Consider the following 26,188-nt stretch of genomic DNA (forward strand, 5'->3'; position numbering starts at 1 on the left):
GGGGGGTTGTTGTTTTCCCCTCCAAAAAAATACAAGATACACAAAGTCAAAAAGAAGGAACCTGCCCACCCCTTGCAAGCAAGCCTAGATTTCTCCTGCACAAACTCCAAATGCACCACAAGAATACAGGAAGTCCAGCCTCACCCCCCCCCCTACTTCATTTTAAATACAGAATCTTGATACAGACATTTCCTAAGAAAATCAAATATGCATGAACAGGGGGAAGGTTTCCTCATGCTACATGAACTGTTTCCAAAATGCAGTCACCTGAGATTCCTAGCAGAACATTCCAAATCCAAACTCAGCCCCCCCCCAAAAGGATCCAAATTCCCTTTCGACAGTATATACAAAGCTTTTACCCTCCTGCTCGTTCGACGAATCTCTCCCAACTTCCTCCCTGCAATGTGGCATATTTGGGAGGGGCAGTGGGTGTGGAACAGCAATGCAATGCAATATCAGGATTTTGGCACAGTTATCTTGACGGTGTGCATGCGTTCATGTAGTTTTTAAATAAGCAGCAGTCATCAGTACAAGGTATTTAAGGTTTATCGTGGATTAAACAGACAGTGCCAGTTTAAAAATGCATTTTCATATCCAACAACATATTCTTCTGAGTAAAGTGGGATCTGCATGTCCAGTAGGCATTATAGTAATATTACATTCAAAAACCACATTTAAAAACAAACCACACACGCACACAAAAGGTACTATCCTAAAAGGGTGACATTCTTGGATATTTACCCGCATAATTACTTTCCACATATCAGTCGTGAATTCCAGGAGTGCCAAACTCCCTGTGTCCCCCTCTGGATGGCCAACTGATTTGACCCTACTCTTCTCGAAGCCGCAACTGATTTCTAAGCCATAATAACGAAACAAAAAGAGGTACATATGTTCATCAGTTTTGGATTTTCACATTGTAAAACGGGCAACGTTTTACACATTAAAGTCATCCATGTAAGAACTATTTTGCAAGACCCGCATCTTTCCAAAAAAGGAAAAGAAAAGAGGAGAGCCCTAAATAGACTCTCCCCCCCAAAAAACAAAACAAAACAAAACCCGGCATGATTGTACTCTGGGCAACTCTTTTCAAAGACAACCATAGACTCATTTGCACATTGATAGGAAAATAAGGATACTTGAGGTGTAATCTCTTAAAAATATAATATATATATATGTTTCTATAGTGATTCCTTTAAAAAAATCCATTCTGCTTGGATTTCAATTGACAGCAATTTTGTTTTCCTCCATAAAGTGAGGGAATTGGCGTTTTGGCACAGTGTCTGTGGCGGTGCTGCTGGGCTTCTCTATCTCTGAACCAGTCGTAGACTGGGAACCATCCATCTTGGAGACTGTGGCGGAATTCATTGCTATGTTGATTGCCGGACCTCCCCCAATTGTGGTTGGAAGAGAAGGTATACCGCCACTCTGGATCACAGAGATCTCGTTGGCTTTCATGGCTAAGCCGTTGCTGAGGACCGCAGTGTACTGGTTCCATGCTGAGGGATCGAGGCTGACCGAGGCAGGAACAACCTCCTTGGGAAACATCTCCGATACCTTCTTGGGATCGTTTCCGAGCAGAGCCATGGGGTTGTCGATGGACAGTCTTCTTCCACGCCTGGCAGAGTTGTTCCACATGTGAGTTCCAACGTGAACCTTAACAGAGACAGAAAAGGAGGGTGAAGAGAGGGGGAAATATCAAAATGATGTTTCCACTTCTAACCAATCCATTGGCAAGAAGCAAATGGGAGCTATGGGTAAAGCACTTACATTGTGAAAGAGTTTCAAACCACAGCCATAGAACTATCACTTGGGCAAAGTCCACCACTCGCTCAACCTACTTTCACGGGTGTGTTAATAGTGAAAAGTGCAATAACCCCAAGCACTTTGCCCTGTGCTCCCTGGAATGACGATGCTACACAGATGCAAGAGATTAAAGAGGCAAGCGATTAAAAAGGGAAGGGGACAGATGGCAAGAGGAAATTCCCTACCCCCACAAACACAGTACATTCTCAGTGCTGGTCTTTCCCAGCAAGAGGTACAACAGCAGGAACCTTCTGAACATCAATGAAGTTACAGTGGTGCCTCACTTAACGAATGCCCTGCTTAATGAAATTTCCGCTTAACGAAAGGTTTTTTCTACTGGAGGTTGCCTCGCTAGACGAATTCGTTTCACGAAAAATTCGTCTAGTGAATCGCGGTTTCAAAAAAATAATAAAAAAACATTCAATGCATTCCTATGGGATTCGCTAGACGAATTTTTTGTTATAAGAAAAGACCCGTGGAATGAATTAAATTCGTCTAGCGAGGCACCACTGTAGACTCTTATGGGCTTTAGGAAGCTCTCCAAGAGGCATTTTACAACACAAAGACAAGCCCTTTTAATGTGTCCTCTATGTCAAAGTTAAACTCATGACATGGAAAGAAGAGGGGCTGCAGCAACTGGCTCTGCTCTGACTCACTCAATGCATTTAAAAGGATTGCAAAGGTATTCACACAAAGTCCACCTGAGCCCACCATTAACATATTTTCAGAGCCAGGTAAAAATGTTTCTCCCAGGCATTTGATGGATTATGATGATTTAGCTGTTTATTGATCCGCTTTTGCTGCTGAAATCTTTGCTGTTGCTTTACTGCAGGCACCCCCAAACTTCGGCCCGCCAGATGTTTTGGACTACAGTTCCCATCTTCCCCAACCACTGGTCCTGTTAGCTAGGGATCATGGAAGTTGTAGGCCAAAACATCTGAAGGGCCACAGTTTGGGGATGCCTGCTTTAATGGGTCTATGGACAGTTCTATGGACTGTTGTATGGCTTTAATTGTAATGCACTGTCCTTTTTTATGTTGTGCTTTATGCTCTTAACATTTCTGTAAGTTGCTTAGAGACTCTTTAAGTTAGTGGTTCTCAAAACTTTTTTCCTCTGGGCCACACTTTCAGAATAAAAATTTGCTTGCGCAACACACTAGATTCTTTATTGTTAAGAAATATGTTGGAAAACAAAAAGAAACAAATCCTAGAAGTGCTTGATTTATAACAGAGAACACAGCTACTTTAGATTATGATCATGGGACACCCAGAAAGTATATAATAATGCAGCTGCATAACAACATGAATCATTCCTGAAATATAATTCTAAACAAGCCTCTTACATATTTACCTTAGGTATGTATACAATCTAAAAGAGAGGTGTGAGATTGCTTTTTGCTGGGTAATCTCATTTATATCAGGTCTAATTTGAGACAAACAAACTCTCATCTCCTCGTCAGCGCAAAGAAGCCTTTCTTATTTTCTGATCTCTCACATTTGCCAGATTTGAAAATCCCTGTTCACAACAATATGCTGTGAGGAGCAGTAGAATAGCCAATGCTCTCGCTCTTATTTTGAAAAGACATCTATCCACATTCTGCAAATAATAGTTTTTTATACTATCCTATCCTATACCGAAATGTCTAAATGTTTCTTTGATTGCCTTACATCTTCCCACACTTTCCACCCTCCCCTGCCATATCTGTGTGGCATGACACACCCTTTGAGAAACGCTCCTTTCTGTAGACGGGAACATGTAGATCTCATAGAACACTTGTGTCTACAGCTATAGGCATGCTTTTGCATACGTTTTGCGGAACATTTATTTAATTAATTTAAAGCCATTTTTATACTGCCCATGTTTTGGATATACCGGTATTAAGGTAGTTTACAGCAAGGTAAACCACAATTAAATTAAATTAATCTGATTACTTCAATCAATCACAAATTAATTGAAGTGCACCATTAAAATAACAACTGATAACTAATGTAGCAGGAACATCCACAATTGACTATAAATTGCCACACAACTAAGTTGCCACAATTGCCGCATGTGGACTTGCTGATGGTGGGCCCATCTCCCCACCCCAACAGAGGGACCCATGTTGGCAGAGGAACCTGTAGTTTTCTAGATGTTGCTGAACTAGAACTCCCCTCAGACCCAGCCAGCAAGGCCAGTGGGTCAGGGATGAAGAGAGTTTTAGCTCAAGAACATTTGGAAGGTCCCAGGAAGAGGGAGACAAGTGACACATTTGACCACAGTACCAGTTTCAGCTTCAGAAGTTTGCTGCTGTTCTGGCTTTCCCACAGCAACCACTAGCAGTCCCGTTTGGGTTGGAGAAAGAAAAGCGAGGGATCAATACTTAAAACCTTCTGCAGCTGAATACAAATTGGTGCTTTCCCTCCTTGGCTCACCTTGAGGTTCCCTTTCGTGGTGAAAGCCCTTCCGCAGATGGTGCAGGCAAAGGGCTTTTCGCCCGTGTGAGTCCGCTCGTGAATCTGGAGGGCGCTTGCCGAAGAGAAGTTCTTGCCACACGTAGTGCAGATATGCTGCTTCGCAGTCCGGCGAGGGGGCGGCACCAGCAGAGGAGGCCCAGAGGACGACAACACATGGGGGCCAATAAAATGGGCCGCGCTGATGGCGCGATCGCTAGGGACTTCCATTTTTATAAGACCTGACGGCGCTCTGACAAAAGCAGCGTGGATACTGTTTCGACCTGCAGAATAATTTCCAAAGAGGGACAAGAGAACGCATTGGTAACTTGAATGCGACGAGCAAATGCAAACAAATCACCATATGATCATATGCTTAGGTTGGAGACAGATGCACAAAAGCGGAAGGTCATTTGTAAATAGGATAGCTGGTTGCAGTCGGTATATGCATTCTGCAGAGTGTCTTTTTTCATCAGAGCAGGACAAAAAAATAATGATGTGTACCTGAAAACCTCTCTTTGGCTAGAATTCTAGGGTCTGTCCACCAGCCAAACAGACTTCCACTCATGCCATGGGACTCAGATTCAGGACAGACAAGTGAAGAGACTTACAGTGGCACCTCGCTTAACGAATGCCCTGCTTAACGAAATTTCCGCTTAACGAAAGGATTTTTCGAGCGGAGGTTGTCTCGCTAGACAAATGTGTTTTACGAAAAAATTGTCTAGCGAATCGCGGTTTCCCATAGGAATGCATTGAAATTCAATTAATGCGTTCCTGTGGGCAAAAAAAAATTCAATGCATTCCTATGGGATTCGCTAGACAAAATTTTTCGCTATAAGAAAAGACCCGTGGAACGAATTAATTTCGTCTAGCGAGGCACCACTGTATTCTCACCGCACAAAGTTAAGAGTCCCTGAAGGAGCGTCTCCACCCCCATTGTTCTGCCCGGACACTGAGGGCCAGTACCAAGGGCCTTCTGGTGGTTCCCTCATTGAGAGAAGCCAAGTTGCAGGGAATCAGGCAGAGGGCCTTCTCGGTGGTGGCGCCCGCCCTGTGAAACGCCCTCCCATCAGATGTCAAAGAGAAAAACAGCTACCAGATTTTTAGAAGGCATCTGAAGGCAGCTCTGTTTAGGGAGGCTTTTTAAAGTTTAATCGATTATTTTATTTTTCTGTTGGAAGCTGCCCAGAGTGCCTGGGGAAACCTAGCCAGATGGGCAGGGTATAAATAATAAATTATTATTATTATTAGACTATGGAACTCTCTCCCACTAGAGGCAGTGATGACCACCAACTTGGATGACTTAAAAGCAGCTTAGAAAAATTAATGCTGGATAAAGCTGTCAGAGACAACTAACCCTGATGGTTATGTTTTGTCCCCACTGTTGAGAGGGAGCCTGCAGTATCAGATGCTGGAAACTTCAGGAGGAAATAAAGCATTTGGGGTTCAGGTCCTGCTTGCGAGCTTCCCCTCTGCATCCATCCAGTTGGTCACAGGAGCTTGGACTAGATGGACTTCTTCCCTACCCTGAAGCTCTGCAGGGACCCCAAAATCTGCTCTGGAGGAGTAGGGGACCTTCTGGAGCAGATCATGAGGAGCATGTGGGCTTCAGGGGTGCAGGAAAGGCAGGGCAAATCTGCTTGCCCAATGCCAAATGTCATCCTTTAAAATGGATGCCTGTCTCCAGACTTGCGGGGGAGAGGAGACCCTCCTCTTTTTGGGTGGGTAACAAAGGAGACTTTATTGACAATTAAGTGTCATACAAATTTTGCTAAAATATTAAATGCGTATTCACTAAGCACAGGTTTTGACGTCTTTTTCTATGTTTGCAGTACTTTTCAATGCTATAAAAAAAATTGATGAAAAGAAAACGCATGTCAAAAGTTTGATGTTCTAATAGCTTTGTTGTATTAGGCACTAACTCCCAACTCTTTTAGACCCACCCAAAATGGAGATGGTTTTACAGTGCTTCTGAAAAGACATAGAAGAGGCAACTGCTAGATCAGATCGAAGAATCATCTAGTTCAGTAGCCTGCTCTTGCAGTGGCCCAACCAGGTGCCCATGGCAAACCTGCAAACAGGAAGTGAGCACTAACATAGCCTGCCCTACTGAGATTCCCAGCAATGGAGACAGGAGATGGCCTTCCTCCATCAATTCATCTAATCCTATTTGAAAGCCATCCAAATTGGTGGTCACCACTACCTCTTGTGGAAGGGAATTCAACTGTGCAAAGAAGTCATTGCTTTTGCCTGCCTTCAATCTTCCAGCTTTTAGCTTCATTTGGCTGTCAATGTGGTATGGCTCTTTGATATTATTGCCTTTGCAGCACTCCCACACAGCACCAGTAACACAGGAAGATTAGTTACAGGTAGGTAGCCGTGTTGGTTTGAGTCGAAGCAAAATAAAAAAATTCCTTCAGTAGCACCTTAAAGACCAACTAAGTTTTTATTTTGGTATGAGCTTTCGTGTGCATGCACACTTCTTCACATACACAGGAAGATTAATTCCACATGGCTGCTTTATGGGGAACTTTCCATGCTGCTGCTGGCCCTGGTGGAGGGAGGGAGGGAGGGGCAACAACAGCGAAGGAAATCATTCCTAGGTTATCTGCATGGCACAAATTCCAGCCGCAGGCCAGTGACTTGGTGGCAGCTCAACGTTTCACTGTTAAGATATAACACAGGGATCATCCTCGATTGGAAGCATCTCAAGTAAGAGAAGATTCAACAACCAATAACAGCAGCCACCAAGATCATCTGTATATATGATGATCTTGTGCTGTGCTGAAAATTTATCTTACATTTCCTCCCAAATGAATGAGAAATTAATTTGAAGCTTCGTGAATTAACAACAACAACCAATTCAACAGAAAATTATGAGACAATTTTAATTGAAAAGGTTACTTGTGCAAAGAGAAAGACACCTGAAGGCGTATGAAGGCTTGTGGGCGTATGAAGCAGAGGTTGGATGGTCACCTGTCATGGATGCTTTAGTTGAGATTCCTGCATTGAAGGGGGTTGGACTAGATGACCCTTGGGTCCCTTCCAACTCTACAATGCTATGATTCTATGAAATATGCACTTCCTGAGGGGGTAGGGCAGGCAACACAGAAGTTTCACATTACTTCTTAAGCCATTGCTTTAGCCATAGGGTCAAGCCATTTTAAGCAACTGGGGCTCCGGCAGAAAGAAGAAACCAAACATTTCCTTTCTCCCATCAATGAGAGTACTGCGGCTCTTCAGTCAGACACCTTCATGTATCCCTAGCACTCTTTAAAGGGAGAAAAAGAAAATAAACCACCCAACCGCTCCTGTCTCAAGGAAACTAGTGTACGTATCTTGGGTTGTGTCATTAGATGTGTGTGTCTTTTTGATTACATGTAGGTTTGAAGCTTTACAGACATTGGGAATTTGGGACAACCTGGGCAGGCAGATGGTGAGGAAGCAGGAGCCTGACAAAGAAACAGAGGCGGTGGTTACCTGACTTCTACTTTGCTCATCTGATGAGAAGAGGACATGGGGTTGTTCTTAAGCCTCCCGTCATGTTGCTTAGCTTTAGATCCAGAGAAAGACCAATACCAATTCCACAAAGAGAACAGCTGTAGCAGGCTGTAGCATTTCTCCAACTTGGGAGTCTCCCAAGGTGGGTGCTCCCTTTCTGTAGCACAATGTTGGAGAACCTCTGGCCCACCAGACATGGCCGGAATCCAACTCCCATCAGCCCCGGCCAACACAGCCAGTGGTCAGGGCTGATGGGAAATGTAGTCCACCAACATCTGGAATGCTACCACTTCCTCTTACCTGGTCCAAGAGACTGGCTAGCCAGGCACAGTCAGCAAGCTGTGAAGCCGAAACACCCTCCCCCCAATAGATGTAACAGTAACTGTAATGGGGACTTTTGAAAGAGAAAGAAAGAAAGAAAGGGAGACTCACCATATTCTCCATTTGGGAAGAGCAACCCAGGTTCCTCTTTGATAATCTTTCGACCAATACTGCCATAAGTTAGATCCAAAGCACTATCCCTTTCCATGGGACGGATTTCAGGACCCATGGGGTGGGTTTCGGGACCCTCAGCCTTACTTCCCGCTGCACTATCCTCTTGGATGTTAAAGTCTGGAGACTTGGATGTGGGGCTCTCTGCTTGACTGTTGGCCGGAGACAATGCTGGGAAAGAAGTTGAATCAGAGGCAGCGGGACTTCGGCTGCCATTCTGATAGTCTGCATCACCCATTACCGAGGAAGAGTCATTGGTCATACCATCGCTCTCTCCTGAGCCATTATCGCTGCATTTCTGGCTGCTCTGGCGCTGCAAGGACAAGGTGGAGTTCACCATCTTCATCTGGCTTTCCAGGGCTGAAATGCTGGAGAAAACAGAACTCGTAGGCTCGCCTGGAGTACCACATGGGGCAAGTGGCTTGGAAGAGTGGCTTGGGCCATCCCGCAACTCCAGATCTCCTTCTGTCTCCATGGCTTCCACACTATCCTCCTGGCAACACGGGTCTCCGTTGTTCTCAGCTACGGTAGCCTCCACCTCAGTGTTGTCCCGCGTGTTTTCTGGGACTGGGCTATTGGGGATTTGCCCGCCCATGTGCATCCGGATGTGTTGCTGCAGCACCACGGCATTTGTAAACTTCTTCTGGCAGATGGGGCAGGAGTGCTGCATCTTCAAGGGGGTATTTGCGCGGTGCACTCCATAATGCGTCTTGAGGTTGCCCTTGGTAGAGAAGGCGCGGCCACAGATCTTGCACTTGAAGGGCCGCTCGCCCGTGTGAGTGCGGTAATGCATCTTGAGGGAGCTCTGGCAGCTGAGGACTCGGTGGCAGATCAGGCACTCGTTGGGGTCCGACGCGGATTTGTCAATGTTCTCCACCAGCTGCTGAAGCTTGGTCGTTTCGGAGCCTTGCTCACCAGCTCTGCCCACATGAAACACACCTGCGCTGCAGCCGGCCTGCGGGGAACTCCTGTTCTGCTCGACTCCCGACTCGTGACTCGCCGTACCCGATGAAGACCCCCCTTCGCTTTCCGGAGAAGGCCTGGGCTGCATGTCACTCAGAAGCACACCGGCAAAAGAATCCTTGCTGCTTGCCAAGTTGGAAGAGTGTGGAGGTAAGCTGGCCCCTACAGAGGTAGGCAGTGCAGTCAAGATGGGCTTGGTGTCCACAATAAGGTTTGATTCATCCAGCGGGACAGACATCCCATAGGGTATGCCGCTGCTGGTGGGTATGTTGTCCAGGTGTTCTGGTACCGGGTAAGGATTCATTTTGATTTGGGGATATTTGTCCTTATGCCGCTGGAAATGCACTTTAAGGTTGCCTTTGGTCGTAAAGCGATTGCCACAGATGTTGCACTTGTAGGGCCTTTCGCCCGTGTGCGAACGGAGGTGGATCTGCAGGGCGCTGTCGTTGCCAAAGACTTTGCCACAGAACTTGCACTTGTGTTTGAAGAAGGAGGAAGGCTCTTCCAAGCTTGGTTTGATTTCGGGCATGTTGAGGTTGGGCAGCTTCCCTTTCGCCTTCTTTGAGGGGTCAACCGCTGCTGGGGAAATGGCCGAAAGCGGGTTTTGGAAGATGACCGAGCTGGACGATTGAGGTAGCAAAGGGTTTGGGAAGCGGGAGATGGCGCCCGACAGGCCTCTGATTGCATCGGGCTTCAAGGAGATGGCTGCTGGCGTGAGCCCGCCAGCCATAGAGACAGCGGCCGGCATGCCAGCACTTGAATGAGGTAGTTTGCCTTGCTTCAAGGATTCCAGGGATAGGCTTTGGTTCCCAGCTTTCTGTCCGATTAATGCCACAGCAGCTGACAGTTGTTGGGACATGTGGGCTCCCAAAGCTTTGAGTGGGTCGGCAGCAGCTATTGAAGGGTGCAGGGTGTGGGAGGCCATCATGGCAATCTGGATCCGGATTTGCTCCGTCAGCTGGATCTGTTGAAGCTGCTGCTGCTGTAGACACACGAGCTGCTCAAGGATCATCGGGATGGCGTTGAGGCCAGCCACGGATGGAGACAGAGTCTCCGAGGTACATTGGTTGACAGCCACTTTAGTGCCACGTATGGACTGCAAAGTCACGTTAGTGTTTGGTACTTTAGGTTTGGGCATATAGCTCAACTCATGAGCCGCAGGAACGACAGGGGGCTCCGATTTGAGATACATCCCTCCCTCCGGTTCAGCGCCGACCTTCTCTCCTCTCTTGTCCGCAGAAGCAGAGCGACTCTTGGCAGGGCTCTCCTTGGCAGTCTGACCGTCCACCTGATTGCTGGGGAAACTCCCCGAGGAGCTGTCAGGGAAGTCTTCCAGGGGCACCGTCACCTCGCCGTCATTCATGATTAGGACAGGTGGCGTCTTAGTGCAATTTGTCTTATGCTCGAGGAATTCGGAAAGCTCAAAGAACTCTGCACAGCATTTCTCGCAGATGTTGGTCTCCTCCGTCCGGCACCTTTTGGAACTCATTTCGCCCCCCCTGTCACCTGGGACGTCTTGTGGACTCCCTAGAAAGAGACACCAGAAAGAGAGAGGGGAGAGAAGGGGTCTCAGAGCAAGGTTCTTTTACAGGAACAAATGCACAATCAGATGTTCTCCGCAGGGAAAATATGGCTAGTAGACCAAGACATTTGCTCATTGGAAATGCAAGGTGCAATCAAGGAGGATTTTCTATCCCTTTTACCCAAATCCAGTTCCCATTCCTGCCACGTGTCAAAGCAATATGGGTGCTAAGCTCCCTACCACCCCAGTTTAAAGCATTTCTTATTAGCTATGCAATGACCGAGTACACTATACATGCAAATGGCCTTCCAATACTAGATTCAAAGGACTACAAGAACAGAACAGGTAGGCTAAAGAAGTCCAGGTGTGCAATACAGGGTCAGCTCAAAGTATGAGGCAGCTCAAAGTGCCCCGACAGCAACACACACATACCCCCCCATCAGTGGAGGCTGGTTCGCTCAGGTGAATGGGGCGCTGCCCCATCAATCTCAGCCAGTTCTCACTTGCCTGCCTTCTTATTTACAACCTTGTCAGCCTCCTCCCCACTCTGCTGCGATAGCTCAGTCAGTAGAGCATGAGACTCTTGATCTCGGGGTAATGAGTTTGAGCCCCACGTTGGGCAAGAGAGTCCTGCATTTAGAAGACATCTGAAGGCAGCCCTGTTTAGGGAAAAGCTTTTAATGTTTAACAGACTATTGTATTTTAATATTTTGTTGGAAGCCGCCCAGCCAGATGGGTGGGGTATAAATAATATTATAGATGACTCGCAATGTCCCTCAAACTCTATGATTCTAGGTGGGTGGGGGCAAAAGTAGAATTAGTTGGCTCCACCAGTCATTGGCTCTACCCACTGTTCACCTTTGTGCCTGACACCTGATTAGTCCCATCAGCTACCACCACTGAGCCCCCGCCCCACGCAATCCACCAATGCCAGTGTGGCTTTATTTAACTCATGCCTTGCAGGCTTCCTATCTGCATGGGTTTGGACGCTATTTGGGCTACATCCTGATCCCGTAAAGATTTGATTCCTGTAAAAGCTCTCTGAACAGGAACAACGTACATCAGGAGAGCACACTTATCCCTGAAGGAGTCAAATGCACCCACAAACACAGCAAAGTTGGACATTCACATCTAACCGCAAGTGCAAGAATGAGATGCCTCATCTTTGTGCCACCTTATACAGGAGAAACTCGGGAAATTAGAATATCATCGAAAAGTGCATTTATTTCAGTAACCAATATATGAGATAGATGCATGACATGCAAAGCAAGATATGTCAAGCCTTTATTGTAATTGTTGTAATTGTAATTATTTGTCGTTAGGTGGGTCAATTATAAATGGAATGTAATTAATCAAATGTAATAGCGATGTTTATTTTTGTATTATTGTAACTATTTGTTTTATCACTGTGGAATTTCCAAAAGAAAGCATTTGTAAAAATTAAAAGGAAAAAGAAAAAACAATAAGTTGCATTACTGAAATAAATGCACTTTTCGACGATATTCTAATTTCCCGAGTTTCACCTGGGAAAGAAGCACCATACCAACTTTTTTTTAAAAGTAACATGATGGAATTATACAGCAAATTTCCTCATTAGTTTTTCTTGTAGATGCTCCCCCATGTGGAGATCCCGGGTGTTTACACCATTAACAGAAAGGAGGAGATTTTGTAAACTCCCTGAAATTACAAAAAAAAATGTCACTCCATTGTGGAGGGGAAAGACTGGAGGAGGGCAGATGTTTATCCCAGATGTTTATTGCAAGGTTCAGGGGCTCAGGTTCAGGTCTTTCTCAAGAAACACATGCAGAGTTGAAGCAGAAATTGCTGCTGTGGACACAGCATTTCTTCTTCAATACAACATTCAATTAATACACAGAGAATGGCTGAAAGGGGCTCTTGCAATGGATTTCCTGCATTAAAAGTTAAAATCATTAGGTCCTTATGCATAGGGCTAATTTGAAACCTTTGCACAGCATCGGAATATGACAAGACAACTGGAGTTTTTGGAAGTAAAGAGTCTGAATATTTTTTTTAATGCCCACCAGCATGAGGGGAGGAGAACAATTCCTTCCCCTCACCCCACCCTAGTGAGCTGAAAGGAATAAGCACTTTTCATCCTGTTTAAGATGTATTATGTACTCACTCTCAGCTAGGGGTGGGGAGAAATTAGATTCAATCTGCATTTGAAGGCAAGCAGTTTGCACTATCCACTTTGCACTTTCCAAAGCAACCCAAGAACCAAAACAGAGCTATCCTTTGAAGTTCATTCTCCTCTGAATTTTGCAATGCAGCTCCCCGGCCTAGTAGTGTGCAGAAAAATGCATCCCCCCCCCCAAAGCCCAGTCACCCACAAAGATAGCAACTCTGTTCTTTCCACACAGTTATAACGGCATATGCATGCAAACCTAACAGCACCTGCACATTATTCCCCTAGCAAGAGAAATTTATCCATTCACATTCACTCCATTTCTATCCTGCCCCTGGACAGTGCAGGGTGGCGTCCTCCCCTCCAGAATGAGTCACCACAACCACTTTGTAAAGTAATGTTGGGAAGAGAGAATGACTGTCTAAGGTCACGCCATGACGCTCATAGCATAGTAGGGATTTGAACTCAGGTCGCCTCAGCCCTAGTTCAAGTTTCTAACCACTATGTCACACTGGCTTCAACCTCCCTGTCCAGATCACAGTTGACTTCATTCTTACCTTAGCTGTGTGACCACCCACCCACCCACCTCTCCCTTAAAAGCAAATTCCTATGAGGTAAAGTCCCCTCCCTTATACCCTCTTCCTTTCCTCTAATGACATCACCAATTTCTTCACTTGCTTTCCCAAATGTTTACTCTTCACTCAATAACAAAATATATTGACTTGGGTGTTTTGCTGGGGTCCCAAGTCAACATCTAGTCAAGGGTGACACAAGGCAGAAGTCTCAGAAAACAGCATATTTCCCTAAATAGTAGCCAGGAAGCCAGCCAAGCAAAGTCTAAATAAGCTTGCTTTGCAGATATTATTTAAGTTTTGAAATATCACTCCACAGCAGTAGTCAACATCACAAATTTATGAGGAACAGCAAGCAAAAACCAGAGGTGGGTTTTTTTGTTTGTTTAAAATGGATGCACTATTTTAAACACTGAAGGCAAAAACAACTTAAAGGTGGGTTCACCATCACAAACATGTTGCCTAAAGCACATTCACTGTCTTCAAAAGTATGTGCAGGAATTAAATCATTTATAGCAATACGATATATAATGGAAAATGAGGTGGAAAATGTTCAACAGGAAGTTCATGCATTCACACACACACACACACGGGTTCCCAAACAGTTGTGGAAAAAGCAGTTTTTGAAAAACATTTCTTTGAACTACAACCACTAAACACCCGCAGAGGAATATCTGGGACCAGAGATCTTCCTTCAGTAATACATTTCTGAAGATCTTCCTTCAATAATAAATTTCTTACTAGAGCTCATACTTGAGAAAATAGCAGAATATAAAGTTTTGCAAACATTTGGTTGCTTTTTTAAAAGGAAAATGTCACCACAAGTGCAGACATCCAGGGATGGAGAGCTTCTGGCCAGTGCGGACCAACTGCGGCCAACCACGCTTTGGAGCTTGGCCCAACTAGGTCATAATGCGCAAAGTACAGCCACTTTCCCCAGATCAAATACTATTGACTTTTTGAATCACAGCTTATGCTGCACTGGTTTTAAATTTTAAAAATCCAGTTCAATGGACAAAAGTTGATGAGAAGGGAAGATCTGGCATGCACATTCCCCCATGCAAATTTGACACCACTTTCAGAGTTACTTTTCAATTCTCAGATCTGCTCCTGAAACATAAGCGATCATAAGACCTGGAAGCCTGTCAAGGCGTATCTTTCAGCGAGCATCCTATTTCCCATGGTGGCTAAACAGACATTTTGGAAGCCCAGAAGGAGGACATAGCCATAGCATACTCCCACTGTTCCTGGGACCTCCAGCCGCTCCACCACTGACCTATGACCCTTTTCTCCCCCTTCACCTTTGCAACTGTTCAGCAAAGCTGTTGGCTTGAGAGAGGTCTTACTTCTCTGCAAAGAAAGGGTATCTTAGAGCAGCTGGAGACCACTTCTCACAAGTCCACAGATCACAATAGCCTACCACCATTCTTGGTGGCCAAAAAACCCAGGCCACTAAACGCTACCTGCACTTTGGAAGTTGTGTAGTTTGGCTGATTTGTCACCAGACTGAAGAGCAGGTGCTTAAACACATGCTAGGCCCATCCCCACCACTAATTTGGGAGTTTATAGCTAAACACGCATTTATATCTATGCCGCAGACTAAGACTTTTTAATCCCATATCCAGTGCTTGAAGAAGATCAGGTTCTGTTTTTCTCTCTCCAAACGAAGACCTGGAATGCAGTACTCCCAGCAGGGAAATTTATGAAACAACTCTGTACAGTGGTATCTCGGATTATGAACTTAATCCATTCTGGAAGTCCGTTCTTAAACTGAAACCGTTCTTAAACTGAGGCGTGCTTTTCCTATTGAGGCCTCCCACCACCACTGCCCTTCCACCTTTTGGATTCCATTCTTAGACAGAGGTAAAGTTTGCTAACCGGAACACTACTTCCGGTTTTGCGGAGTTTGTAAACCGAATCATTCGTAAAAAGGACTGTTCTTAAACCGAGGTACTACTGTACTTGCATTAAGGCACTGCTTTGTTGGCAAAACAGCCTCTAGTGCATGTTCAGCCAGAGAGGAAGAAAAACACAAGTACAGTGGTACGTTGGGTTACGTTACCTTTGGGTAATGTGATTTCAAGTTACGGACGCAGCAAACCCGGAAGTGTATACGTGCATGAGCGCTCTGTGCACTTTGCACGTGCACCGAAGCAGCACCTCCAGATACGGACTTTTCAGGGCAAGTATGGACCCCTGGAATGAATTAAGTTGGCTGTATAAAATACAAAAATAGTGACCCGGAAGACTCTGCTAACAACAATCATTCAGGGGTCACCCAAGGAGAAAACACTAGGCATGCGGCCATTGACCCTGGAAACACTTCCAGAGACAACCAATGGCCACATGCCCACAAATGGAGGAAGCCAGCAAACTCAGTGATGATGGAGACATGCCTTGAGCATCACCCTTACCCAACCCATGAAAGATGCCACATTGTGTCTGCTCCGATGCCACAGGCGTAAAGTTGCACCTTCAACTGGAGTCAGGAGGGCTAGGATCCGGTGTAAGTGTGCTCGTGCCTTGTGTCACCAAAGTCCCACCCAATTACGGTACACTAACTCATTTTAGCTGTTCTGCTGGTGTTCTCCATCAAAATAGCGGTGTCATGTGGCATTCTTCTGGCATGATGAAGCTTCCACAAAATCCTAAAGTCCTACATCTGCCAAACCTCCAGAACAGGATTGCACATTTAGATTATTCAGAGTACAATGGATGGAAAGTAACTCCTAACGTGTTGATGTGATCATGTTAAAATAAGGGCTGATGCAATAATTCAGACCTCACAATTAAGCCCATGTCTGTGGAGTTGATAATCTCATTTAAATTCTACTACAATGATCAAATTAGTGATGAAGATTTCTCATGCTTCAAAGTATTTCCCTGACCATACCTCTGCATACAGATTAGATTCAAAACATACACTAACACACCTTGCCTTTCAAATTTGCCCACTGAGTTATAAACAGCAGTTCCCATAGATGCCACCTTATCGTAAAGCAGAGATAGCGCTTATTTTTGGCTGGATCATGATTGGGAGTCATTTATTTCAGTAGGAAATATTTCCTCTTCAAAATCCTTCAGTTTGGCTGGCTGTGTCCTAAATCATTTGTACACACACTTAAGACTTCTTCCCTTTCTCCCTCCCTCTCCATATAGTCAATTACTCAGTGCTTATTGGAAATGGCAGTGAGTAGGGTCTGCACCCTCAAAAATACTCACTCCCCCTATACATAAAGTCAGAGGTCCATCATGGCCAATGCATGCAGATTCTTTACTGGGCAGTTTTGAGAATCCTCCCGTTCCAAAATTCTTTTCTAAAAGGTTTTGTTAATCTTGATTGGACTAATGTTGAAGTCTATTAAAGTTTACACTTATCCTGCTCATTCAGATCATTGCCAGTACCACCATTGGCAACCGTTCTGAATAATTTCTTTAGTTGGACATTTCAGCATGTGTTCCACTAATATAACAGGGATCTGAGGATTTGGGGGGGGGGTTGGATTGCTGTAAAACAGGGGTCAGCAAACTTTTTCAGCCTTGGGCTGGCCCACCGTCCCTCAGACCATGTAGTGGGCTGGACTATATTTTGAAAATAAAAATAAAAGAATTCCTATGCCCCACAAATAACCCAGAGATGCATTTTTAGATAAAAGCACACATTCTACTCATGTAAAAACTCCAGGCAGGCCTCACAAATAACCCAGAGATGCATTTTAAATAAAAGGACACATTCTAATCATTTAAAAACACGCTGATTCCTGGACCATCCACAGGCTGGATTGAGAAGGCGATTGGGCCACATCCGGCCCCTGGGCCTTAGGTTGCCTACCCCTGCTGTAAAACATTCCCAATATTCCAAGCATGACTGAAGACAACAGCACAGATATTATTAGAGTTAGGTCAATACTACTCAGTTACGCAGGTGGTCCCACGGAGAACCTTTTTGTGTTCGAACTGTAACAACAGCAACAAATTAAATGCAGTTTTGTTCTGAAAACACAAAGAGTTGTCAGGTGCGATTCCAAATATGTTTACTGATAATAATAAAAAAAACCCAGAGATTTCAATGGCACATACTCTCTATTACACAACCTTGAAATAGGATTCTATATTATCCACTGTCCAGGGGTAATTTATGTTTATCTATTTTTAACTTCACATTACCATGTGAAGTAACTTTAAATGGGATTAAAAAATTTTTTTTAAGGCTACTGATTGCTGACAAGCTTCTTTTAAGAAGTGTCCTTAGTTACCTGCTGGGCTTAAAATGAAAGCCTTAACTGGACATCTGTTCCAATGCTATTAACATGGAGATTAAAAAGGAGGCCAGAGAAAGGCATTTATTATAGTGAAGATAGCTTTGTTCTGCAGAAATGGGTTAATTTTTTTTGTTGGCTCATATTAAATACACCTGTATGCTTTCATAGTCAGAGTGAACGACCTTTTAAAAAAAACAGAACAAAAGGGGTGGCATTTCACAAAAAGAGAATCACAACTGATGTGTTATCTATGCACAAACCAGAAATACTTTGCCCATCCCAGTATTATTGGCCAATTCCGCATTCTTGCCCAAAGCATTTTGCTAAATAGCACTACATCTGCCTATGCAAAATATTGCAAGAGCCATAAAGAGGTTATTTTTATTTTACGATCTAGCTCAGGTTTGCATTTAAAGATCAATGAGAAATAAACAGCTGTACTGAATTTCTGCCCCCTCCACCACTACCAATGATGCCCCCTCCCAGTATTGAAGGGGCACACAGAGACACCCCACCTCCCACAGATGACAGCTCAGTGCCCAGAAGAGAAAGGGAAGAGGGCGAGAACAAAATCTTGCTTCTACCTTAGCCAAGGAACACTTCTTCCGCACTCAATTACTTCCACCAGCAAGACCCCTCAACTATAAACAAGGCAGCTCCAAACCACACTTAACACTAGCGCAGTGTTTAAGGCGAAGCTAAACAGCCGAAAACCCCGCTGCCAAGGTCAATTGCATGAGAGTCCTAATTGTAAGCTTGACATCAACTTACCACCCACAGCAGGCAGGAGGAGGCAAAGGTTAGAGCAGCAGCTCTGTCAAAAACGTCACAAGCTGCCGGGTTTCGCAGAAAAGGCCTGATCACTACAACCAATATAGTGTTCCACTGGCATTTTTTTTCGGGGGGGGGGAGAGATGGGGAAGAAAATGAAGAACAAGGCAGCATGCACAGCACCCCATGCTTTGCGCCTCCAGCAACTCTGCCAATCAGCTATTCTCCTATTGCTTCTTTTAAAATGATTTCATCTCTCCAGGGCAAAGAACACAGAGGGGAAATCTTAGTTGGGACTCTCTCAAGTTTATCACATCAAAAATAAACTCAAGACGCTCCTATAAACACTACTTCGATCATCAACGCAAGTTTAAAGAGAGCTCATTTTGTCATTTTGCTTAATCCTTTCCATTTATGCAAGTTGGTCCTTTTTTTAAAAAACAAAACTTATTTCTTGTTGAATTTCTTGATATTCAGTTCATATGTCTAATGAATTATTCCTGCCATAGCAAGGAACGACCATGTTTCACTCACTTCTTTTTTAGTAAAAACTGCACAAGTTGCAGGTCTGGAATTTTCCCAAGTATTAGAAAAAGTTCTACATTCTACACAGCATTAAAAAAAAGAATTTGGCCTTGTGGCTGTTATCAAACACAATGGGCAGCTAAAATGCAAGGGGGGAATGCTAATTTTCAGTATGCAATTATTGTTCTCAAGTGACCCACCTGCTATTTTTTTGACCTGCTAATTGATCACTAGGTTAGCAGCAACATTCCCAACCCCACCCCACACAACTGCAAACACACACACACACATTCACTGAGATGGTTCTCAGATTGCTTCACAATTTTTGTGTCTGGGTTTATTTTTCCCAAAGCCCAAAGATAGAAGTCTTGGGCTTAATTGTGCCTCCCTGCTATGCATATGCAGGAAACCTTGCAGGAATTTTCTGATCAAATTTTACTCTTTCCATATTTAAAAGTGCACAATATGGGCATATTCAAGTTCTTGCCATGATTTTAAATGCGCATTCCATGCACGGAAGTGAGAGAAACTGTTTTTAAGACACCCACTAACACTTTCTGCTACACTCTTTTCTATTATATTAAATGAACTCCCACGACAATAAAATTCTATCTCACAATATGAAAGAAAAGTGAAGATCTCCATCGCATGAGTTCTCCTTCGTTTGAGAAAGCTCCTACATCCCTCCGGCAATGTTATGTAGAGAGTGCAAGTTTAAATATGAGGACGCACATATCCAAATTCCTACTCAGCTACATAGCTCAGTGGGAGGGTCTTGGGCAAACCATGCCTGTACTACCTCGCAGGGCTGTTCTGCAGCTAAATACAGGAGGGGCAGGTTACACTTGATATCAAGCAACCCCTCTCCCTCTCCCTCTGCAACTTACAATGCATTTAGAGAAGTGGCCTCTAGTTGAGGACCGCTTATGCAGCGTGAACACAAAAAGCTACCTTCTACTTGTCACATCACTAGCTCAGTGTTGTCCACACTGACTGGCAGCAACTGTTCAAAGTTTCAGGCAAGGTTCTTGACTTTCAACCCTAGGTGGATGCCAAGGATCAAACCTGGGACCTTCTGCATGCAAGGCAGAAGCTCTTCTATACCTGACATTTGTTGCAGAACATTTGTTGCTTCTTTCCAGAAAAGTGGCACTTTGGGGGGGGGTTTGGGTTTTTATTTTTTGGGACAACAGAAGACTTGAAGCATTCCCTAAAGGACCACAGCCTGTTTCACCATGCAAAGGCATCCAATGAACTCAGCAGCTTCACTATCAAAGTCCTCATTCTTTTAAAGTAGCTGAGATTCCTGCATTGCAGGGGGTTCGACTAGATGACCATGTGAGGGGATCCCCTTCCAATTCTCCTATCACACTGGCAGCAAAAAAGGCCAACAAATATCTACTCTGCTGAAACAAAATAAATGAATAAGCGACTTAGCACAGAGCGACTTCCACACAGTTCTTGCTAGTTTGCTTTATACCGTAGGATGGGGGGAAAGAGGACAAAATCTCTCACGCAGGCACCAAGCAGACTAAGGCTTGCCTCCCCTTCGCCCCAAGGGCACGACTGACACATTCTCAGTTCCCGGGAAGGCATCCCGAAATAGCTTTAGCAGGCAGGTCGCTCGTGCAGATTTAACCTAGCCTCTAAGAACCATCAATAGCAGCAAGGGGAAAATATAAACGTATGCGATTATTGTGACCAGCTAAGTTTCACCCACTGATAGGACCGAAAAGTTAGCCATGCGTCCATCTCATTTCAGCGGGTCGAGCGCCCAACTAAAATCGAAAGAACCTATACTGTGTACAGTAAAGAGAAAATGCGTTTTTCCAATACCGGCGTCGCATCGCCGGCAGAGCCCCCTAGGTGGCGCTGGAGAGCAACCGAACTCTCCCACGCAACCTCCCGCGCGCCCTCGCCAGAAGTTACCTTCAAACAATTCCGCGCGAGTTAAAGAGCGTGGTGTTTTTACTACGGATAACGCACTCGCGCGTTAGTGACACGCAGGGCTTCGGCTTCTCCTCCTCCTCCGCCCTGCCATTATTTCCTCCCCTAGTTACAGAACTCTGCAGTATCGGAATCCAGTAATGCTGAAGGCTTCGTTGCTGCAAAGTTAAGTATTTTTTCTTTAAGTGCAAAACATCGATCAAATAAGTATTATTTGCAATCCAGGTGCCTGCAGCGGGAGAGGGGCACCTCCAAGTAATAATTCCCCGATAACCCTTTTTTCTTCTTCCCCGCCCCGCCTACCCGGAGCGCGCCACTCCGAGGGATTCATTAACCCTTTTGTTTCAAGGGAGCCCCCCGGAGGTGATTCCCCAGCTGCGGGCAGAGATTTACACGGAAGAAACATCACCTCCAGTGGCCGCCCCGCCCCGCTCCATCCTAAGCACACGCACAAAGGAAAAACAGTCATGCATTAAACATGGGATTTATTGCCTTCTGGTCAGCTTGCCGTTTTCTTAAATCACCATTAACCGGACTCAACAATTGGACATTTGGGCTCGAAAGAAGAGGCGGAGGACCGCGAGAGAAAAGCCCCACACCTCCTGCGGGTCGCGAATGGGACCGTCCCCTCCCCCCGCGCCCTGCAAATATACATTGTTATCGACCATTTCCATCCATATGGGGGGGAGTTCCCCCTCACCTTTCAGAAAAAAAGAAAAAAAGACACATATGCACTTTCAAGATTTCATCCCAATGTTTCCATTCGCCCCTGAACAACAACTTTGAAACAAATCTGCAAGTTATGGAATTGAATTTCATCTAAGTCACTGTGAAAACTAATTTTGTTCCCGAAAGGCTCGATTGTTCCCCCACTTGAATTGCAAAGGTTCGGGTTTGCATCGATAAACCAATCTTAACACCCCCCCCTTTCAATGTTTTATTGCACTCATCCCCGGATTCGTGTTCTTTATTTAATAAAAGGGAGTCGAAATGAAGCTTCCCCGGACGCGTAAAGCCAGCTACGTCCGGCGAGGATCCCAAAACTCCCAGCCCGGTCTCAACTCCTCGCACCACCCAGGAATTTAAAGCCCTCCGCTTCGCCTTCGAGCGAGTTCTGCCAACATCCCCTTTCCTCCGCGCTGAACATCCACACGCAGCCCCTCCCTTGATCAAGGAGATCCGGAGAGGTAAAAGCCAGCAAATTTCTTTTTTTCTATAAAAGGGGATAAAAGTCACGAAGCACCGGCGATAGAAGAGAAGGAAAAGGGGAATTAGAAGAAGTAGAAATGAGAGAGGAGGCGCCCACGAGTTCTGGAAGGTTGTTAAAAAGATCTCTCCCTTTTGCTCACCCCCCACCCCCAACACACCATATTAGCTCACCGGAGTTATTTTAGGAAGTCGGAAATCAAAGATGGCTGGAGGTCAGGCTACAAAAGGTCCCGAGTGATTGCGATCTCTCGCTGGCTCTCCCTCCGACCCCAACACCAAGATCGTCCCAAAGTTTTTGGTGCACAGGAGAGGAGAGGAGAGGAAGAGACCCATCCAAATAAGGAAAGAGATGGAAGGGTGGGGGAAAATATTCAACCCCCCCCCCCCGCCAGCCAGCCTTGCATTACAAAAGGTGTTGCTCTCGCCTATGCCCCATCCCTCCCAGAAATATTTCCTGGAGGTGTGGGGAGGGAGGAAAATGAGTTACCTTCCAGCAACATCCATTGGGATTTAAGGAGAAGATTGTCCCACACAATGGGATGGGGTGGGGTGGGGTGTTGATGCTAAAGAGATCTTGGAACCACCACAGAAACTTTCCCCCCGGTCCCACACACTACAAAAGCCTGAGTTGTTGTCTTTTTAAATAAAAATATATGTATTGAGAGTTCATCCTCCCCAAAGCTAAAGTGATCAGAAGCCAGGTCCAACACTGATTTTTTTTGGGGGGGGGAAGAGAAAGGACGGGTCCCAACCTAGAATATTAAAATTATTATTAATAATAACAGGAGCACGCACATTATCCGATCCGTTCCTGCCGTCGTTAGAAATAAAGGTGGGATAAAAGTGGTCCAGATTCCGAAAGGAGGAGGACTCAAGGATCGCGAACCAGCAACCCCAGCGCGCAACGTTGGGAGAAAGACCCACTCGCACAAAAGCGATCTCTCTTTCTCTCTTCCCACCCCCCGTCCCCTCCCCCGCAGATCCGATTCCCTCGTCGATTTCTTTTGCCCATCAATTAAAGTTAGCGACTGACCCGCGAGCTCCGGTTGTGTCGCCCTTACCATTTGCTGCGCGCGGGGCTTGCTGCTCGTCCGAATGGATGTGCTGGGGCTTCGCCTGCTTGCGCCTCGACATGGTGCACACGCATCGGGAGCAAAATAGTAGCAATTATTTTCTTCTTCTTCTTCTTCTTCACAACAAATTCCTAGAGTTGGGAAATTACTCCCCTGGACCGGAATGCGCATGTCAGAGTAATTATGATTATCAATAATGCATTGCGATTTATCATGGGTCCCTGACAGCTGATTGGCCTGAGTCCAAGAGCTCACAGATTATTCAAATAAGGTCCATTGATCAGGGCGAAGAAGGGGACGCCGGGCGTTGTAGTCTCGGGCCGGCCGCTGGGCTCGCCCATGTGATGGAAGCGTGCGCGCTGAGTCCGGGAGCGCAAGGCGCGCAGAGGGACTTTGGCGTAGCGCTTTCGAGCGCCTGATTGGATCAGATGCCCCTTAAGGGGAGCGAAGAGGCGCACGGAGCGTCCCGAATCCATCTTTGCAAGTAAACAAACAACCAGGCTACTCCAGCGCAGTCGGAAGAGAACAATACCTCTGCGCTCTCTCTCCTTTTAATTGCCTTTTTTTAAAAAAAAAAAGTTAGGGTTTCCCCCACTTTGGTTCAGAATCCCGAAAAACACCATCAAGCGGAGGAGGTATTTAATTAGTCCATCTCCCACGCATTAAATCAAAGAGAAATGCTCCTTCCGGCACAGAAGGAAACATCCTCGCACGCAGATTGATCCTTTCGCTCAGCTCAGTGTTGAGACATGCGCGTTTACTCGGAAGTCAGGTCCGCTGAGTCGGGGGCGGGGGGGGGGGGCTTGCTGCTGCGTGAGTTGCGCGCAAAACTGCAACTTGACTGCCAGGGAAGGATCGTAACCCCTAAAAGCATAATCGCATAAATGTCTCCTCGGATGGAAATCCCACTTATTTTAAGGAGGATCAAGGATCAACTGGAATTAATGGAGGTGGATTTTATACGGGGAAGGAGCTGGAGCAAGGTGTTTGGGGTTGTTATTCCTATAACCATCAATGTTGTGGGGGAAACTTGAAAGAACTTGAAGCCATGCTTCTGCATGAACCTGATAGTTAACACTCCAGTTTTAAGACCAGTGTACAGTGGGGGCAGGTATGCTACCTTTGATTTCAGAATTGTTGGAAGTTACTTCGTAGAACCTAAAAAGCAGCAAATATTGTGGCATTTTGACCCAAAACAGTTTTTGTGGAACGGGGGGGGGGGGTTTACTATCAGCTGGTTAGAACCTCACAGAGAATAAGCAAAGACCAAGACCAATAATAATAATAATAATAATAATAATAATGTATATATTTCTTTTGCCCAAAGATGTATCATAGACAGCATCCTTACAACAGCCCTGTTATGGTAGAGGTCAAGCCTTAATTTTTCATTATATATTGTGTCTTGTCTATCCACCTCGAGCAGATACTTGCTGATCGATGAACTTTAGATTCGAGTTCCTATCCCATCTCTTCCATGGACTCACTCTGTGGCCTTGAGCAAATGGAAATGATGGAGTGACAGAACTAGTGGAGTTTGAGGAGAGGAAAACACAGAAACTGTAAATGGTAGATAGATAATGCATCTTGCTGGCAAAGCCCCTAAATTGAGATTCCTGCATTGCAGGGGATTGGACTCGTTGGCCATCAGGGACATATTGAAATATTTTTGCACTTAGAGATGCAGTTCGAATGTACTCTTCACCCTGAATTATATATATATATGCACACACTTTGCCTCGAATCTTGGGAATAACACATTTAAGTGGCAAAATGCATGTGTGACATGGACATTTGTGATGGTTGTTGCTAAGTGGATTTAAACTACAGTGGTACCTTGGGTTACGAACGCTTTGGGTTACAAACGCTTCAGGTTACAGACTCCACTAACCCAGAAATAGTATCTCGGGTTAAGAACTTTGCTTCAGGATGAGAACAGAAATCATGCTCCGGTGGCGTGGCGGCAGCAGGAGGCTCCATTAACTAAAGTGGTGCCTCAGATTAAGAACAGTTTCAGGTTAAGAACGGACCTCTGGAACGAATTAAGTTCTTAACCAGAGGTACCACTGTACTAGGCTTTTGCAAAATAGACACAAAAATGACAAGTGGGAAAGGTTTGAAGCCATTCTCATTTATTGTGGGGGAGTCCAAACATTTATGCAGTATTAAGAACTTATGTATTTAATATTTTGCCATTTAAACCCTGGTGCTCTAAGCAAATGAGTTGGCTCAAGACTCACACAAACTAATAAACCTTAACAGAATAAAGCCTGAATGGAATTACTGTACTCTACAGTGTCTTGAGGATTGTGATTTAGGGGCACAATCACAGACGTGAGTTTAACTAGGGACAACATTATAGACTTTTAATATAAAATACAACTCAGGTTGCAATATCCTGCCCCTGAAATAAAAAAAATTCCTTCAGTAGCACCTTAAAGACCAACTAAGTTTTTATTTTGGTATGAGCTTTCGTGTGCATGCACACTTCTTCAGATACCAAAAAAGTATCAGATACCAAAAAAGTATTCTTCAGATACTTGCCCCTGAAAGTAAGCCTTGGAAATCAGACTTACAGTAATTTCTGTGCTGTGTATAAGACTGCGCTGTTTATCGTAGTTGTTTCTGAATAAATGTACTCAGGTTTGCAGCTTCAGTTAATATGATAACATAAATCTTGGTAATAATCTGAGAGGTTAATAAATATTTCAAAATAAAACACAATAAAATGGGAAAACAAACAAACAAACAAAACTACAGGTTTCCCCTTTTGCAATGTTGTGTCAAGTCTTATTGAAGATGATTTGATGAATGGCTGTGCTATATCTAAAGAGAGGCCTGGAAAACAGAACTTTGCAAACTCATGCAAAGCGGTTCAAATCCCTGCAACGGGGTGAGCTCCTGTTGCTCTGCCCCAGCTTCTGTCAACCAGCAGTTAGAAAGCACACCAGACTTCAGAGAAGTGT

The 26,188-nt window shown here is 45.0% G+C and overlaps 1 protein-coding gene across 1 annotated transcript; it reads right to left on the reverse strand.

The window, feature by feature from the left end:
- SALL4 (spalt like transcription factor 4) lies at positions 1-23,535 on the reverse strand. Its single transcript, XM_035123266.2, has 4 exons — positions 23,211-23,535; positions 8,173-10,722; positions 4,222-4,523; positions 1-1,656 (listed from the first exon to the last, which is right to left on the reverse strand). Exons 1-4 carry the CDS (start codon positions 23,281-23,283, stop codon positions 1,222-1,224), a joined length of 3,360 nt encoding a protein of 1,119 aa, XP_034979157.2. The 5' UTR covers positions 23,284-23,535; the 3' UTR covers positions 1-1,221.
- Positions 23,536-26,188: the final 2,653 nt, after the last annotated feature.

This window comes from Zootoca vivipara, chromosome 7, assembly GCF_963506605.1.
Source record: "Zootoca vivipara chromosome 7, rZooViv1.1, whole genome shotgun sequence".
Lineage (NCBI taxonomy): Eukaryota > Metazoa > Chordata > Lepidosauria > Squamata > Lacertidae > Zootoca > Zootoca vivipara.